The following is a 19,774-nucleotide window of genomic DNA, read 5'->3' on the forward strand; positions in this document are numbered from 1 at the left end:
GTAAAAAAAAAAATTGCCTTGAAAAACAACAGTTAAGCAAGCAAGCAAAATAATGGGGTGGTAAAGTTATGTGGATATAGTATTTATTTTAATTTTTTTTATTCTGGCCCAGAATCAGCTTTTATGAAGGAAATGTGCAGATCAGGCAGAGGCACATGTGTGTCTCCTCCTCTCTTTCTGGACTTTATATCTTTGATTGAGCAGCTGGTGAGATTATGCCAGTCGCTCTGAGACCTCCACTATCTCCCATTGCAAATAAATGTCTTGAGATCCGGCCCACTAAATTGAATTGCTCAATAAAATAATTGTGATACGAATAAACAGATTAAAGCAATGGATGGCGGTAAACGGTGCTTCAAAAGCCCCTCAGCAGGAAAACATTATATGGTGTCTTCATAAATACTGTTTTTCAATAAAAAGAACAAATAAAACCTGGTGTATAATCTTTTTTTATGGCATTTATCTTCTGGTTAGACTGAGCAGCTCTGTGCTACTGGTGTGAAATGCTGTGGAGAATTTCAGTGTCTGGCTGTAAAACATTTTAGTAACCAGTCATTCATCTGTCGCAATCAACACTAGGGTTTATGATCAGCCACAGAGCTGCTGTCAATGCCCAGCACCTTCTTTTTTTAGGGTTTCCTAAATTCTCTCTCCTCCTCTCTCTCAGATGCCACCATCCTCAGTTATGACGGCAGTAAGTTCATGAAGATCCAGTTGCCAGTAGTGATGCACACAGAAGCAGAGGACGTGTCGCTGCGCTTCCGTTCCCAGCGTGCCTATGGTGTTCTCATGGCAACCACATCCCGGAACTCAGCAGACACTCTGAGACTGGAGCTGGACGGAGGGCGTGTCCGACTCACTGTCAATCTAGGTACATCAGCCAATTGGAGCGCTCACCTTAATAGTTAACACCACACATAGATATCGAACGTACATGTCAAACAACATAGCATGGAATAATTTGTTTTCAATTTGCAGGCACATTAGTACATTATATCTTCATCTATAGTATATGTTAATAAGTAACAAGATTTATTTTTGCAAACATTTCCCTTTTATTATTCAGGTAGCACCCACAATTTAGTTGGCTATGAGAACATATCATTGACTTCTAGCTATTGCTTTTTATATATATATATATAAAGCTAATTATACTGCACTGTAGACTAATTATTAAATTAATTATATTATAATACCATTCAAAAGCTTGTAAAGTCAGTAAGACCTCAAAAATTTATAATTTTATCAATCAAGAATGATTAAATAAGATAAAAAATGACAGTAAAGACAAACTATTTCTGTTCATAATAAATCAATTCTAATAAATCTGAATAAATTATATAGTAAATGCTGTTCTTTTGAACTTTCTAGTCACCAAAGAATCCTGAAAATAAATTGTATCATGATTTGCTTGAAAACATTAAGCAGCTCATCTGTTTTTAACACAGATCATAATACAAAATGTTTAAATGTTTAACTGGAAAGCTTTCTTAAGGATCATGTGACACTGAAGCTGCTGCTGAAAATTCAGCTTTGCATTGCAGGAATAAATTACATTTTGAGGTATATTCAATTATAAGTTGTAAATTGTAATGTATTTTATATTATTCATGTTTTTATAGATTTTTTTATCAAAAAATGCAGCCTTGTTGAACATAAGAAACTTCTTTCTAAAGCATAAATTACCAACATCAAACTTTTGAATGGTATATTATATTATATTATATTATATTATATTATATTATATTATATTATATTATATTATATTATATTATATTATATTATATTATATTTTTACAAATGAGAATTTCCTGGGTGTCCCTAAACTAAGGTTTTGTCCAGTTAGCTCATTTTTGGGGATACATTTGTCCCTAAAATATAGCTAAGTATGTACATACACACACACACAGACATTAAACATTTTAAAATCCTTGTGTGTTGAAGAGAAGGATGTAGAACCTTCAACGGCCAGAGTCTGCGGCCAAGCGCTTACTCCCAGATGAGCACGCTGTAGACGTTCCCTACCAGAGAGTGCACAGTCCCTGCCTTGTACTGATACATAATATTCCTACACCTGCATACTATAGGCTCCCCACTAGAGCGTTACACGTGTCAGGAGTACTGACAAGCCATTGTTCCATCCAGTACGTTTAATTTACATCTCCCCACAAACCACTAAGCTTTACTCCCTCGTTGGCACAGCTTAATATTATACAGTCTTGCTCTACTCATAAAGCACCACCTCTGCTATTCACGAGTTCAAGCTAGTTCACAGTAAGTAAATTTGAACATCAGTCTTTAACTGTCCTCCCACATCATGTCAGGTATTTCTCATGCAAAACTGAGCTAAAAAAGTTCCTCTGCTAAAATGTGCAGAACCAAACATTCTCTCGCTAAAATGAATGTCAACCATTCCCATTTGATAGTGTGACATACACTGTGCCATTTAACATGTCCGCTTGCATATAGCATGTCTAAAACCTTCCAGTAGTCCCAGCTGGCTCACGCCTGCACTCCTCTGCTTACACAAACAGACATGCACCCACACAAACACCAATCATTCCTTCTGTTCTGGAGGGTACTGCACTCCCTGTTAGGGTGGACACACGTTGCTCTCTGGCTGTTAGCGGCCACGATTTTCACTGTGGTTGACGACACGCGACAGGCTGCAGCCTCTTGGGAAAAGGATAGAGCTGGATTTGTGTAATGCTATGAATTCCTCTCGGCCCTCCACTCCATCATAGCACACGCTGAAGCATGGGACAGCCCAGGCTGTGCACGAGAAAATATCGATTCTCCATTCTACAAGTACACTTTGCAAAAGATAGTAATGGAAAAGTGAGGTCTCCTACCAGCATTCAAGCAAGGTTTTATATTATACAGTACCAGCCAGAACAAAAGCAGTTCAGCAAGGAGTCTCAGCGGTACTGTTCTTTTTGTGTTTTAAAGACAGTTCACCTTGAGTTTTTTTTTTTTTAGATTTAAGTTTTAGTGTTAAGTCAAATTCCGATGGGAACATTGGGTTTGGAAAAGCTGTTAACATCTTGAATGTTAAGTGATATCAGGGTTCAAGGACAGTAAGTATGAGAGAGTTTTGGGCCATTTGACAGGCCATTGATTTTTGTACATTGATTTTTATGCATTGAAAACCTAACCATTTGGTTTTATTTGATATACTCAACAATGTTGTTACAAATTCTGCAGATTTTTCACTAACATAATTATATCTAGATGAAAATAGGGATGCACTGAATGTTCAGCAACCAAAATTATTCTGAACAATGTTATTCATCATTTGCTAAGTAGATTTTTTGGAATTTTTGCAAGGCACGTGACATTGCAATACGTGCAAACAAACGTCTTCCCAAATTCATAATGGGAATCATTTATAAATCTGCTGTTGTCAACAAAAACAAGCACTGAGACCTTCCTGTGGGTTTCTGCTAAAATAAAAGCTGAGAAAAAGCAAGAACTCCATCAACAGTAATAAAAGTTATTATTGTAATTTTACTATTGTTCAATAAAATAAAATAAAAAAGACAATAATAATGATAATAATAATAATTACAACAGCTCCATAAATACATTTATTATAGCATTCACACATAGTGTTCAAACTGGATTCTGTAATAAAATTTAAAAAAAAAAAAAAACGTGTTCGGTATTTAGCCCAGTGTTTCATTTGGCTTCGGCCAGTAATTTTCATTTTGGTGCATCCCTAAAAGAAAGTCTTCAGTAACAATGTCTATGATTTAGTTATGCGTACAATTTGTTTTCTAGCCAATTTAATTTAGCATTTAAATTGAAAATAAAAATCTATTTCTAGCATTTCATGTTTAGCACATAAAATATATTTCTAGCAAACATTTAAGATGCTGGCAGGGCAAGTAAAAACTGCTAAAAGGAAAATCCTTATTGTTGAACGCTGAAGAGAATTTATTTCAAAGCATTATTAGTAGCATTAATAATGATCGTGTCAGTGTACTGTCTTTAGGGAAATTACCAAGAGATAAGTCCTTTTTTTTTTTTTTTTATGTGCTCACAAATTGGCTTTCCTTGAAGCTTCACTATGAGAGCCTACTATAAAATGTGTTATTCCTATGTTTATTCATGCACGTGGGGTTCTTCTCACATGCGAGCAGGTAAAGTGAGCATCACGTCAAGGGCTGTGAGTTTTTGGAGTGTTTTTATCTACAGGTGCATTCTGAATTCAGCTCTTTTCCCAGGAGGCTAAGGCTTACCGTGGACACGCTCTGGTGCTCTGCTGCGACATGTCCATAAACAAAAGTTTTTCCTCTCCCTGTTATCTGGCGGCCCTTTTCCCATTTCCAGTTTCGTCAAATACGAGTCATTCTTTAATTCCTCTGTTTTTGCTCATTAAAGGGAAATGGTTTTAAAAAATGTGAATATGAGAGCATCAGCAGCGCCCCTGGCGAGGACAGACTGTTTCTCTGGCAAGATTCTCTCTCTTTTCTGCTTCCTGAGCCACTTTCTGAGCTAACCCAGAGAGCAAATTAATCAATTACCTCTGAATATTCAGTAGTCTTGAGACTAGTATGGAACTGGGTATAATCACTTTTCAATACATGCCAAATTTCCCTAATTCTAAATATATTATGGCACAGTGAAGGCATGAATATTCATTAGCGCAGACAGCGAGTCCGTATCCACTCCACCTGGGGTTCATTATCAGCACACAGGAGGTAGAAAAGAAAGAGTGCGTATCTGGTCAGTGAAACATCGCCTCGCCGCTCCACCTAGTTTGCGTGTCCGTCCCCAGTTTGTGGGCGATGTGTTGTAATGGATGTCTGCAGTCGTAACCTTGAAGGCTGAATTTACATCTTGTCTGTTCTTCCCCATCTAGACTGTATCAGGATAAACTGTACTACCAGTAAGTGACTTATCCCCTCTCTTCCTCTTCTCTCTGCCTCTATGATACTGAACCAAAGCGCCTTCCTCTGTGTGTACTGTTCATTTGTATGTATGTGTGTGTGCGTGTATGCTTTCAGAAGTGTAAAACATTGCGGTTACAAGGCCTCTGTTTTGCGGCCAACAGAGCTTTGAGTAGTGTTTCCAAAGTGCGAGCGAGATGTCAGGTACGGCTAGTTTTTGCCTGTGGGCTGCAGGAGCCTTCGGGCTCCCTGGCAGCCATTTTCTAGGAATGTGAGAAATGGAGCTGACTGGAATGAGATTAAGTTTCTCACTCACAGATCACACTCCAGCTCACGCCGTTTCCAATAACCCTCGCAAAGATCATTTGTGCCTCTCCTCAAATCCTTCCTCAGCCCCGAGCTTGACAGCCAATAACTGCTTCTTGTTTTCCCTCCGTCGCCTTTTTGTTGCTTCCTGGTCACTGCAGAAGCAGCGACCATCAGGAAGTGTTTGATTTTCGGCCGGAAGAGGAAATTTGGCTTTTTCTTGAGAATTGTGTAACCGTTTACTCACTGTTGTGTTGTTCCATATGTATATGAATTAGTTCTTCCTTGGAACAAAAAAATAAATAAATAAATAGACATTAGAATATTCGCTTTGTCTTTTCCATACAGTGACACTCCAAAATAAAAAAAGGGAAAAAATCATGATGAAAGTAGTCTACTGTATATGGCATGTGCTACATTCCAACCCTTCTGAAGACATACAATATTATATTTAAATGTAAAGACAATCTTCCTCTCTCTCCAGTGTGCTGTTAATTGGAGAACAGCTAAGACTGGATCATCGAATCAAATCTGAATGATTAACCAATCAAACTACTGTCCTATAAAAGGTTTCATTGTGCACTGATTCAGTTTACTGACTTTTTTACAGAATTTTTTGGAGCTTAACAGATAGGATATTTTACAAGTACATTAATTGCTTATGTTAGTTATTTATTTTTTTTAAATTATGCATTTAGCAGACGCTTTTAGCCAAAGCGACTTACAGTGCATTCAGGCTACAATTTTTTCACAATCATGTGTTCCCAGGGAATCGAACCCCCAACATTGCGCTTGCTAGCGCAATGCTCTACCAATTGAGCTACAGGAACACTGTAGGTGTTATAATATGATAATATTATAATAAAATAATATTTTATTATAATATTGTGTCACTGTATGGAAAAGGCAAAGTGAATATTCTAATGTCTATTTTTTATTATAATAAATATTATAATATGACATAAATAATATTTATGTCATATTATACTGATTGACATGCATATTCTAAACATTCACAATGTTTTCCACAAAAAAAATATCAGCATACAGATGTGGAGCAATGTGAGGATGAGTTAATGATGACAGATTTCTACTCTTTTCTTGAACTCTCCTTTTTATAGTAAATAGACATGCTTTGTGTTAAGGAAGGTACTGGAAGAAGAAACAAAGAGATGTGATGAGACAGATAGGTGTTTTCCATCACTGCAGGCTTTGCCAATCTATCTTTTTCTTTCTTTTTTTAATTTGAGAGCTCCAGCCTTCCCTGGCATTGATTCTCCAAAAGCCCCAGGGTAATTAATAGCAGTCTCTAAAGGCTCTTTCAAAGGAGTCTTTGTTTGTTTTTGTGTTTACTAGTTTCCGGTACGTATCTCTCTGAGTGACTCATCATAGAGTGTTGTGTCCCCAAACTGCCATTGCTCATTCACATTCAAAGAATGAATGTAATGATCAGCTCCTTCATCATCAAACTAATACGGTTCTGCATCCAAATTTGGCCTCAAGTTGTACTGTTGCATAGTAACAACAGCAAATTTGTTAATTTACAGAAGTAAGCAATCCTGAGTTTCCTGTCCAATCATGTCAAGGATTTTACCTTTTATCACATCATCTGATAAAGTGCTTGGTCCCTTGGTCTTACTAAGTATATTTTGCATGTGCGTCTATACTGCTTTTGTGAGCATGTTATTGTTTTCTTATTTCATTGCGACCCTGATCTCAGTATATTGGCTAATTTGACAATAAGGTCATCCGTGTTAACCTGAATGCCAAAGATAACAAAGCACCTGAGCTTCCTCGAGGGGCTTTGCCACATCTTTCGTCTACTCCCTCTGAAAATGGGAGCACAACACTCTCTCAGACACAGTAGTCTTATAAACAGGCCAGTGACAAATTAGGGTACACGTTATAAGGTTTTTGCAGCCAGAGACAAATTTTGAATATTGTAAAATATTTATTTTCTATTTCTGTCATCGTAGGGTGAATCCAGCAGTCTTGAATCACTTAGTGTGACATGTTCATCCTCAAATAAGGATGTCAGACCGGACGCAGACTGCCCAGTCAATGATGTATATCGTAAAATCTGTTGATGTCACACAATCTGTCTTGGCTTTTCTCACTTGGCTCATGTCATGCAATCTGACAAGCTGCATTCGTAGCTACAAAGCATTTACAAGCACTCAGTTTCAGTGTTTGTTTGTTTGATTGTGTGTGTGTGTGTCTTTTCCGTCAGATCTGATCAATTTAATGCATCCTTGCTAAATAAATAAAGCATTCTTTTTTAATCTTACTGACCTCGAGCTTTTAAACAGAAGTGTATACACATGAAACAGACTACAATTGGCCTAAGCAGTCTGCTCTAAGACACAGAGGTGACTCACAGTGTGTATTTAATCCTTCGAATATTTGATTACGCATTGTGTCATGTATGCTTAGACAGATAAAGACTTGCTCGATTATGCAATAACCTGCTCTAGCTCAATTATAGCTGTGAATGTAAACTCACTTACACAGAGATGTACTGCACATAGGAGAAATTCACACAGGATGAATTTTTGATCAAAAATAGCTGGGGAGACATAATTGAACAGAAGGTGTTTTTATATAGGCGCATTAATGCCCATACACCAAAGATAATGTGCAAACTGAATACATTTAAGATGCATATGCCACCCCAGAATGATCTGATTGGTCTGTATTTTTAAAAAGCTTCATATCAAAAGTTGCATTATATTTTACAAAAAACTGAATAACACGTCCTATGCGACCAGCCTCTTGGGCATTGACATGTCCCCTAACAGCAGATCTCATGAACAAACCCCAGTCTGATTACCGTATTTTCCGGACTATTAGTAGCACTTTTTTTCATAGTTTGCCTGGTCCTGCGACTTATAGTCAGGTGCGACTTATTTATCAAAATTAATTTGCCATGAACCAAGAGAAATGAACAAGGAGAAATGAACCAAGAGAAAACATTACCGTATACAGCCGCGAGAGGGCGCTCTATGCTGCTCAGTGCTCCTGTAGCCTCACTGAGCAGCATAGAGCGCCCTCTCGCGGCTGTATACAGTAATGTTTTCTCTTGGTTCTTGGTTCTAAATAAATGCGACTTATAGTCCAGTGCGACTTATATATGTTTTTTTCCTCATTATGACGTATTTTTGGACTGATGCGACTTATACTCAAGTGCGACTTATAGTCAGAAAAATACAGTGTATTTAATTACATATTGCACTCGATCTACACAGAAATGTGTTTACCGATGACAAGTGGAAGAAATTTTGATCCATTCAGAACATCCTTTACCAGAATCAAGAGATTCATGTGAATTCAAAAGGACCTCTTTTCAAGGAAACAACCTACTATAAATATGCAGCGTTGCCATTTACTGAAGCGACCGTGTTCATAAATATGCAGTGGCGATGCTCCTGTTTCATTTGTGATCCAGATAGAACAGCAGGGTGAAAAGCAATGCTAGCCCTCCGAGCCTGAGCCTGACACACCACTATTTGGGTTTTGTTTGTTTGTCTGATCTTTACATGCTGTAGCTGACCGTATTAAAAGGCCGTTTATTTATTCAGGTTCCACAGTCTCAGAGTGATGGAGCAGATGGTCACATCATGATGCCCCCTGCTCCATCACAGCCTCAGTACCCCAGTTTTCCGCAGTGATGTTCAGATCTGGGCAGGATGGCTGACTTTGTTTGAACCACTGGGCATCGGACCCGAAACCTTTTATCCGGCATGATTGGCTCTTTAAATGATTTGTTTCTTCCTAATGAAGATCCAATTTATCTCCAAAAGCTAGCCATCAGGTGTCCCACGGGTTCGAAGAGATACTCTGTCCTCTCAACAGCTCAGTGGTTTGCACATCAGAGGCATCATTTGTGTACCAAATGTATGTTCTTTTAACCCGATGGGACTACATTCTGGTGGTGCTAAATAAAGTTACCAGAACTTTCTCACCTGCATCTATTCCTTAGAGGGAAACATTTTAAATGGGCCCAGGTTATCAAGCATTCACTTCCACGAAGCACAGAGTCTTAGTGATTGCATGGGTATTTTGGCATTGAAGAAGCAAAACAGCTCTAGCTTGACGATGTGCGAAACACAGTTGCCGGGAGCTGTCAGGATCCTCCACATCTCCCTCACAGTTGGGCATCTACCCACACAGTAAGGAGCCTTGGGAGATAATTATACACAACCACTGAACATATGAACACAGAGAAAGTCGGAAAAGGTGTGAATGGTCCCATGAAAACCACAGGAACCAATTCCACATCGATAGTGGAGAAGGAAGCTGGGATATTTCTAAAGAGTGGTTTGTCACCAGCCGGCACAGTTGGGTACAAGGTCTTATAAACAAATCAGAAATGGAAAAGTTTTGCACTGTAGTCCCCTGCTGAGAGTTCACCTTTCAACACAACATGTCTGACTCTGTGCTGTGTTGCTTGTTTACATTCTGTTATTTCAATTTACAAGTCACGCTTGAAGCAAATTGAGAAAGATGTTTTTCAGAATTATTATGAACCCTTGTGTCATTCATTTTGTTGTGTTTATTGCATTTTTTCAACTGAGGAACTGAAAGAGAAAAACTGTTTCTGATGTGCACATGTATCAAACAGAAATCAAACAGGCTAACAAAGGTTCAGGGTCAGTAAGATGTCTTTATTTATTTATTTATTTTTAAGAAATTATTACTTTTATTCAGCAAGGATGCATTCAATTATTCAAACATGACTGCAAAGGCATTTATGATGTTATGAATCATGAAGTAAATGCTGTTCTTTTATCATTTCTGTTCATCAAAGAATAGGAATGAAAATAACGGTTCCCTCAAAAATATTAAAATAAAATATTTTCAGCATTAATAATGAAAAAAAAAAATTATCGAGCACCATGTGATAGTGAAGACTGAAGTAATGGCTGCTGATAATTCAGCTCTGCTATCCAAATAGAAAATAGTTGTTTTAAATTGTAATGATATTTCATAATATCAGTTTTTATACTGGACTATTGATCAAATAAATGTAGCCTTCCTTCAAAAGCATTGCTAAATCTTTCGTTTGAACATCAGAAAAGGTATTGATTGCCGCCATTCTGTTTTTTCCCAACAAATGTGAATTTTGTTGGTTTTTAATTTAACCTTTAAAATATATGTGCTTCTGTGGTAATATCTTGGCTTGTTCTGTTCTTATTTCTTCTGTTATCCTACCTAAAAATCATTTTTTCATTTCTTTCTGTTTTAGTCATAAATTTTCCGCCCCACTCAGGAAGTGAAAGTCTTTTTCAGTTTGGTAAATTTAGGCAACAGATACAGGCCATGGATGGTGGCCATTTAGTTTTTCTAGCACATGTGGGCGTTCATAAATTACTAAATCAACCCAACCTTCAAAATATATGAGATTTTGTGGTGATATCTGTCTTGTTACATCTTTTTCCATGCAAGCGTCATTGTGCTCAAGGACACGGCTTCTAATTGTCTGAATCTATGACAAATAGACAGAATCAGGGATTCTGAGCAAAAGGAGATGTTTTATTTAAGCTCCTGTGGAGAAACAGAAGCAGGGGCTTTACATGTTTGAACAGCCTGCTATCTCATCTCTCTTTTTGCATCCTCATTAATTATCTGTGTCAGCCATAGCTACTCCTGTCATTGGTGCGTGTGTGTGTGTTTATGAGCGTTGTTCCTCTTCTGACACGAAGAACAAGCCGTTGCCAATTAGGGACTCTGCCTCCCCCAGGGTGACAGTGTGTTCAACTAAGAGAGTGCTGTCACATCAGCTCATGGGTTGTTAATATGGTCTGAGTGTCAGCAGGATGAAAGATGCATATTTAGAAACTAGTGAGGTCATGATACGCTCATGGCTATAGGTTGAGAGCGGCTCTTTGGCTGGTTAGAGGTTTGCACTTCAGGGATCCATATTTTCACCTTGGGTCTCTGAAATTTACAGTTGCACCATCGAAATGGTTCGGCTGTTCGGATTTTGATGACCTTTAAATTATTTTCTATAAAAACTGCTTCATAGGACAGAATGAAATGTGAGGCGTATTGGTTTAAGGTTTTAGTTTTATGCTGTGGTTATTTATTATGCCGTGATATGAAAGTTAATGTTTTGTTAATAAATAGAAAGACAGCCTGTTTCTTCAAGTGTGAATTGTAATGTCACCCAGCAGTACCTTTTTTTTTTACACCATAATTTTTTATAAATTAAATCCCCTCACACACAGGGGGTTGCAGAGAAGATCGTATAGGACACAGTCAATACCAGTGTCAGAAATGAATTTCATTTTAAAGGGGAGGGTGAATAAATGGCTCACATTTTTATTATATTCTTATATTTATTTATTTTTATTTAATTTATTTATTTATGGCACACATTTTAAATTTCCATGCTATTTGTCAATTTTAACAGGATTTTTGACCTGATCCCTGGTTAATTACTATACATAACACATAGTAAAAATAGAAAAATGTAACTGTAATGCCTTTAGCATTGCTGATTCGTCAGTCCCAGTAGAGCTGAGTTACTGTGTCCTCAATATGAAGCTCGTCCTGCCTCAAAATGGCTGCCTGCGCTTGTTTCACATGGGTATCGTTCTCCACTGGATGATATGAATATATCTCATCTCTACTGGCCGAGACGAGACAAGCGTGTGTGTGTCTGTGTGTGCGTGTCTGTTCTGTGTTCTCCTGCTAGCCCTGTCCTGTCAAAGCGCTCTAGCCAGCCCCTGCCCGCCTATGTCTTATTTAACTCTGCCCTCTCTCTCCACCCTGGGAGATGAGAATCAAAGTGACCGGACACACGCAACCATCTGCCCCAGTTCTATGGCAACAAGCTGCCCTCCCAGACAGAGAGATAGGCTTTTTGTCTTTGCTGCTTGTGAGTTTATCTGAACATGTCTTTCTAATACAGGCATAGCAGCCCTGGACCTTTAGCTGTCTCTCCAGCTGTCCAATCACACGCTGTCACCTTTTCACATACGTCCTTTTGCAGCGATGGTCAGAGGCCTATAAAAAGCATGTCATGTCTTATGTATCGCCGGAGGCTTAACAGTACAGCCCCTTAGTGTTACCTCACAGTGGTGGCTTTTTCTTTTCCTTAGATCGAAAAATATTCCTTTAGGGGTCGCTGTTGCGCTGTCTGAAACCTTACCTGCTGCTGCTTTTCTTTCCTTTAGAGCTGGCTCATTGCCGGCCATTCTGGATTCATAGTAATTGAGAGCAGGGAGGGATAGAAAATCGATTGGGAGCCTGGCAGTTCTTTAATGGCAACTCTTTTTACCTGTTATCAAGTGAGATGGGCTGCAGGGGCCCCTGACAATGACACGCTGCCCTCTTAGCAGCAGTTTGACTGATTAGGAGAGACAACGACATGTCAAAGAGAGGCAGAGCGGTTGAAATCACAAAGCCTGCAGGCTCCTCTTCGCACGCTCTGATCATCTAGTGGAAGCTCGATTGGAGCCTGGAGGTCCAGGGGCCCCGTCGAACTCACCGCACACGCACACGGGATAAGGGGAGGCTCTACAGGCGAGAAATTGCTTTCTCGAATAGAGTTTACAGTCTGTAGATTTTAGGGATGTGCTTCCTAAACCACTCAGGAATTGGAAGAACGTGAGACACATATGCAGCCGAACATCTCGACTGACATCACAGACGAATGCAGACCGGTTACCTCAAGAAGGGCCGTTAGAAAACAGTTGTATGGCTCCATCTGGTGGCGGAAGTGGGATCATTCTGTTCACTGCACTCGGTGTACACTAACAAATCCATTATTTAAGGCAAGGCCAGATTCATAACAGGGCTGTTACAGAGATCATGAAATGGACCAGAGGATGTAGATAGATCTAATTGTGTGTATGTGATGTGTGAGAGTATCATTTCCTCTGCTATTTATTCTTTTTCTCTACATGGATATCAGTCACTTCTCTACTCCCCTTTTTTAGTTTATCCCGTTTCAGCCCCTTTCTTCCTCTGTCTCTCTATCACTCTCTCTCTCTCTCTGCTCTTTGTGTTAACCGCTGTGTGGGACATGTTATAGGTAAAGGTCCAGAGACCATATTTGCGGGCCAGAACTTGAATGACAACGAATGGCACACAGTTCGTGTCGTCAGAAGAGGCAAAAGTCTGAAGCTAACAGTAGATGACCTGCAGCCCTCTGAAGGTACAGCACATTCTCAAGTATTTTACCATTTTAAGACTAACACACATGACAGTTTGTAAGTTGTGAGCGTGTTGTGTATTATGAAGTGTAGAGCGCTTGAAGTGGGAAGTTTGAAGGATGAAGGTTATAATCTCACCATATACGAATATATGTATGTGATTAATGCTTTATTTTGAATTGCAAATCATACCAAAGATTCAGGTTTCGCTGTGGTGAATAAAACTGACCTATTTAAATATGACCTATTAACTATTAAATAGGATATCTATTAACATGTACAGTACAGTTCCATGCAAGAAAATAAATACATAAATAAATAACCTTTGATTTTCAAATAGGAAACCACAGGTATTTTATATTGTATATTAATTTTATTTTTATTTTTTTGCAATTGGGTGTATGAGAGAATTTCAAAGGGGTCATGAAATTGAGAATCAAAATGTTCTCGATAATTACACATAAATTACACATAAAAAACAAACCACACATTTCAAAACTAACTCTCCAGTTTGAAATATGAAATATTCTTTTGATCACTGAATTTGAAATCGGGACAATTGTGACATCACAATGACTAAACGATTAACTTCACTCTGTCCCTTTCGTGTTGTCTATATTTTGATTATTTTATATACAGAAAGCGATTAAAAATCGCTCTCATTATATAACCACTGGAGCAGTCAATTAAAATGCATTGCATGACTGCTTTAAAATCCAATATAAGTTAAATCATCTGTAGTGTTAAGATAAATCTCAGCGATGCACCACAGAGTATAACATGGTCATAATTATTTCCTTTAAGTAATTGCATGTATTCTTTGCTAACGGTCTTGAGGAAGGGCCTTCCCTGAAGAGATTCAGTGGCTCACTTCCAATAGCCTCCTTCAATGCTCCTCAAGGGCAAAAACACCTTTTGCAATCTCTCCACTGAATGAAGCGTCATATGAAAAAGGTAGTGCTTTCCCAAAGTGCAGTACAATCATCTTTAGTTTCTTACTGGTGTGTGTTCAACACTCTGACTTGGTATTTCACTTAATGCTGAAGCATTCAGAGGCCAAACCACTGAGGGAATACATTATACTCACATAACCTTACTGATTTTTGAGTGGAAGAACTTCCTCTTGGGAAGTTTTAAAAGGGTTATTTTTTTATTTTTTATATATATATCCCATTTGTCTACTACATGATCATCTATATAGTATGCAGCATTGTCATCCTTTTGACACTGTCCCCTTCCTACATTAAATCTGTTTTCGATTATTCACTCTGGTAAGGTCAAATCACGGGAGACCACACACAGCTGGAGTTCCACAATGTGGAAACGGGAATCGTAACAGAGAAGCGTTATATGCCTGCCGTGCCCTCCAACTTCATTGGACACCTGCAGGGTTTGTCCTTCAATGGCATGTCCTACATTGACCTGTGCAAGAACGGTGACATTGACTACTGCGAATTGAATGCCATGATCGGCTACAGGAGCATCGTGGCAGACCCGGTGACCTTCAAGTCCCGCTCTAGCTATGTGACCTTGCCCACGCTTCAGGCCTACTACTCCATGCACCTGTTCTTCCAGTTTAAGACCACTTCACCAGATGGGCTCATCCTGTACAACCGAGGAGATGGCAATGACTTTATAGTAGTAGAGCTGGTTAAAGGGTGAGCTCTATTGATTTGAATGCATAGAACATGTACTGTAATGAGACCTTCACTAATTGTTTTCATGACTGTTTGCATGCAGATATCTCCATTATGTGTCAGACCTGGGAAATGGAGCTCATCTCATCAAAGGAAATTCCAACACACCACTGAATGACAATCACTGGCACAATGTGATGATCTCACGAGATACAAACAACCTCCATATGGTCAAAATAGACACCAAAATCACCACACAGACTACCATGGGAGCCAAGAACCTGGATCTGAAAGGTACTTTTGAGGTTTTCGTAATGAGAATGATTTTTCTGGATGATTTTAACTGATCATTAGAGCTTAACAAGTTATCTAAAATAAAATACAAAAATTATTATATTATATTATATTGGTTTAGACTACTATTCAATTGTTTTTAGACGGTAATTTTTAAAATCAAAAAGTGAAATATTATTTTTAATTAATTCATGTGATTAAAGCTTTATATTCTACAGCCATTATTCTAGACTGATTTTGTGCTTAATAAACATTTCTTGTTATTATTAATTAACAATAACATTATTTTCTGGAAACCATTATTATATATTATTATATATTGGATTATTTGGATTATTTGATGAAAATATAATTTAAAAGGACAGCATTTATTTTAAATCTAAGTTATTTGTAACATTGTAAATATTTTTATTCTCAGGTTTGATCAATTGAATGCATATTTGCTGAATAAAATTAATTATTTACTTTAAAAAAAAAAAACGATGACCCCGAACTAAATGTAGCCTGTATGCATTCTCTACCTCAGTATTGCAACAAACAAGTGAACCAGCAGGGGGCAGTGGTGTGTCTTTTCTAAGGCAATTGAATTTACATAACATGCTCTCTTGATAGTTGACTTGAAAAGACATTGTCAGTCAGAGCATAATATTTCCTGTCTCTACAGGTGATTTGTATGTGGGAGGTGTGGCCAAAGAGATGTATAAGGACTTGCCAAAGCTGGTGCATTCTAAAGAGGGCTTCCAGGGCTGCTTGGCATCTGTCGATCTGAACGGCCGTTTGCCAGACCTGCTGTCAGACGCACTGTCCAACGCCGGCCAGGTGGAGAGAGGATGCGAAGGTGAGGAAAACGGTATGAATGAAACATACAACAGCTCGGCTTAGCTAGGTTCTTTGCTTGATGACTGCAATCTCCAATCCTTGTCTCCTCTCATGCACTTGTTCATCCTTTCCACATCTTGTTCTCTTCATCTGTTCTGTGTTTTCTTCATGCTGGGCCATTTTAACCAGTTTCAGGCTTCTGTGTTTCTCTGTTGGCAACAGGAGTGTAGATTAGGGGTGAACGATATGGACATATTTCTTTCTTTGTTAAGAGATCTTGTGTTTTTTCCAAGCTGTAACTATGATGAAGCTAAATAGGAAAGAGACTGGTAAGCAAGTAGCTTTTAATTAATGAAAAATAGTTACCAGTAATCCTTTTTGCATTGAAGCTCAGAAAGAAAACAATATCATAAAAGCAAGTCATGTAACATAACTGAGGATGGCCCACAGGACTGCTGCGAGAGCTAGCAAAAATATGCCATTTTGTCTTCTTTCCTTAAAAGATTAATTGAATGCATTAAAACTGAATGCAGTGCAATCATTCCAAAAGGGAAAACTAATTCAAAAATGGGAATAGAAAAATAGTTATGAGATTTATTAACAGTGATAATGTGCCTATTTAAAGTGACGTTTATGTGATATGTAAATAAAAGAATTATGTAAATAATTTGAATATCGATACAGTAATTTTTAAGCTTACAAAGTTAGATTAAAAAGTTGTTTGCTTTTTAAAGAAATTAATATATTGATAATGTTGTCACAGAAAATTTGACTTCAAATAAATGCTTTTCTATTGATCTTTCTATTCAAATGTTTTTCGAGGTTTATGCAAAAGAAAAAATTAAGCAGTTCAACTGTTTTCAACATTAATAATAATGTGAAATGTTCCTTGAGCACCAAAACAGCATATTAAAATGATTTCTGAAGGATCATGTGACGTGAAGATTGTAAATTCAGCTTTGCCATCACAAGAATATACTGTATTACAGTTATTTTAAATTATTATATTTCACAATATTACTGTTTTAATGTATTCTGGATCAAATAAAAGTAGCCTCTGTGAGAATAAGAGACTTCTTTCAAAAACATGAACAACAGCAGCTTTTGTTAAAGCCCAACACTACAATAATATAGCAGTCCTATAATAAATATGTTTACCTGGATATCTAAAAGGAACCTTATCATAGACTGCAATTATTTTTAAATAAATTGAATTATCTTAACAACAGACTATCTGTAACTCTACTGTTAAAAGAATGCTAATATTTGCTAAGAACCCCAACATATTACATGCATATAAACCTTGCGTTATAAATGCACGTGTTTGTTTTTAGTAAAGTCATTTTGGGATCCCATTTACAGGGAGCGATCATGGCTGAAAAAATGTCCTTCTGTTCAAACCAAACCTACGCTACTGGCTTTTATCATGCATCTGTACCTGACTGACTGTCTCTCTCGTCATCTCTAACTCCACCTCTCTTTTTTCCCTGGGTCTCTGTCTGCTTTCTTCATGTCCTCTCTCTGTTCCCTTCTATTTTAAACGCCTTAATTTGTTATAATCACAGACATTCCAGTGCCTCTACTAACATCTTATATATTTTGTTTTGTTTTGGCTGACAAAAGTTGCATTGCTGAAAGCTGACTTGCAAGGTAGATAGCCATATGTGTGTCTTAACCGATGCCCCCCCCCCCTCCAATGTGAGCGTCTGATGTCATAGATCACGTTTGCCCGGCAGCCAGTGTAGTAACTCCATCACCGTAAATACCTTGTATTTACAGCCTCCTGGTCTTAAACTGTCTCAGAGTGTCCTGTGTCATAGTTTTCCCTCACTTACCCATCACTGCTCTTTTCATTGGAGCGTACTGTTCTGTTGTTTACTGAAGGCATGCATCTCCCTTCCCAATTCCAACAGTGCCCCCCCCCCTCCACCCACTGCATGCAGTTTCAGCTCCTTTGGTGATGGAAATAGTCTATAGCCTTTACCCCTCGATAAGGGCCTTAAAACTAGATGGAATTTCCCAAGCGGTTAGGGAATCTCTCAAAGTCAGATTACTCCGCTCAGATATATAAGACTCGGTTCCAGAGAAGCTCGTCAGGGGAGCGAGCCAACCCTCGGTTTCTCTGCCTGAGACTTTAAATGAGCTTCGCTCAGACAGATCAGGTGAGACGGGAAGAACGCTGCTCATCGGGATCGTACCGGTGGCTCTCTCTCTCCTCCTCTTTCTCCCTGCCAGACTCGCTTCACTTCCGAGTCAAGTGGCCAAGCCCCAAATGTGCGACTGATCGGCCAAATGGCTGAGTGATGGAGAGGAGCGAGCGTTTTGAGGGCCAGGGGCCTGTTTTACATGCCGGCTGAAGTAATGAGAGAAATGAGAACAGAAGTGTTTCCGCAGGCTGTAATATGCCTGGCCCGTCGCCCGTCTCTTCGCTTCTGTAGACCGAACACAAAATGAGCTGTTCCAGACGGCCCCCATTTATCTTTCAGCCCCGAGTCCCCAGGGAGTGCTGCTGCTTTAAACCCACCTCAGCAATACTAGGAGCAGATGTTATTATCACACGGGGGCCTGTATTATCACTGCAGCCAATATACTGCGCATTACCGCCAGTGTTACTCTGTCACATAGCCACTGGAGCAATGCTTGGATTGCACTTTAAAATCAAGTAACCTGTCCACATTTAATGTCTTCTTGAGTAATGAGACCGATTAAAGGCACACTCAGTCATTTTTGTTTTACCTTGTTAAAAAAGTTTTAAATAGTACTTTTTAAAAATCATTCTTACTTGTGACAAAGACTCAATTCTATACTTTTAGAAATAAAAGTAGAAAATCTGTTACTGGGCTTAATACCTTTTAAAAAGGTATTAAAATGTACCTTTAAAGTACCAATATGCTAATGTACTAATTATTTTACATGTAGCAGGTCACTAATTATTATATACTTTTGCTCGTGAAATAAGTTAATCACGACTTACTGGAAATAGCACATTTCTGTGGTTACAATTAGATCAAAGAATCATTAATAAATTAAAGAAATTAACATGTATTAAATTAGCAGTTTAATAAGCATTGATTGCAGTATTGATAATATTAACAATATTAAGCACGTTTTCAACTTTCATTATAATAAGAAATGTTACAAATTAGCATATTTGAATGATTTCTAAAGGATCATGTGACTCTGAAGATCTCGGTAATGGCTACTATAAAACTTCAGCTTTGCCATCATAGAAATGAGGTATTCAAAAAATATAGAAATAGAAAACAGCTATTTTATATTGTGATATTTTTCACAGTAGTTCTGTCTTTATTTTATTTTATATTAAATAAATGCAGCTTTGATAAGCATAAGAGGCTCCTATCAAAACAATAAAAATCTTACCGACCTAAACTTTTGAGCAGGAGTGTACATCTAAACCACTAGGTGTCAGTGTAAGTCTAACTGTAACTGTAACTGGCTTATTAATATATCATGTGAAAAGCAGTATGTCAAATGAATGGTATGTCTGAAAATGTAGTATTCATAAAAATGCATTCAGTGGACATTTTATTATCCTATTATATTCATAAATGGTGTAGCTGAGGTCATACATAACCAATATAGTGTGTCTAGATTGTATTACATGCTACGTATATATGTATAATTACAGAATGTAACTTTTAACAGT

General features: G+C 38.0%; 1 protein-coding gene across 19 annotated transcripts in view; it reads left to right on the top strand.

Annotated features, from left to right (window-relative positions):
* Positions 1–19,774, top strand: part of LOC132122239 (neurexin-1a) — a 175,692-nt gene that overhangs the window by 95,076 nt on the left and 60,842 nt on the right. For 9 of the 19 annotated variants that reach the window (XM_059532247.1, XM_059532250.1, XM_059532261.1 and 6 more), the window contains 6 exons: positions 668–871; positions 4,865–4,891; positions 13,237–13,359; positions 14,634–15,015; positions 15,098–15,288; positions 15,953–16,138. In XM_059532247.1, the coding sequence (XP_059388230.1) occupies positions 668–871; positions 4,865–4,891; positions 13,237–13,359; positions 14,634–15,015; positions 15,098–15,288; positions 15,953–16,138 (1,113 nt within the window). The remainder of the gene's footprint in view (positions 1–667; positions 872–4,864; positions 4,892–13,236; positions 13,360–14,633; positions 15,016–15,097; positions 15,289–15,952; positions 16,139–19,774) is intronic. The other 10 variants (XM_059532251.1, XM_059532262.1, XM_059532254.1 and 7 more) reach the window with 3 other exon arrangements.

The sequence above is a fragment of the Carassius carassius genome, chromosome 40 (assembly GCF_963082965.1).
Source record: "Carassius carassius chromosome 40, fCarCar2.1, whole genome shotgun sequence".
Taxonomy (NCBI): domain Eukaryota; kingdom Metazoa; phylum Chordata; class Actinopteri; order Cypriniformes; family Cyprinidae; genus Carassius; species Carassius carassius.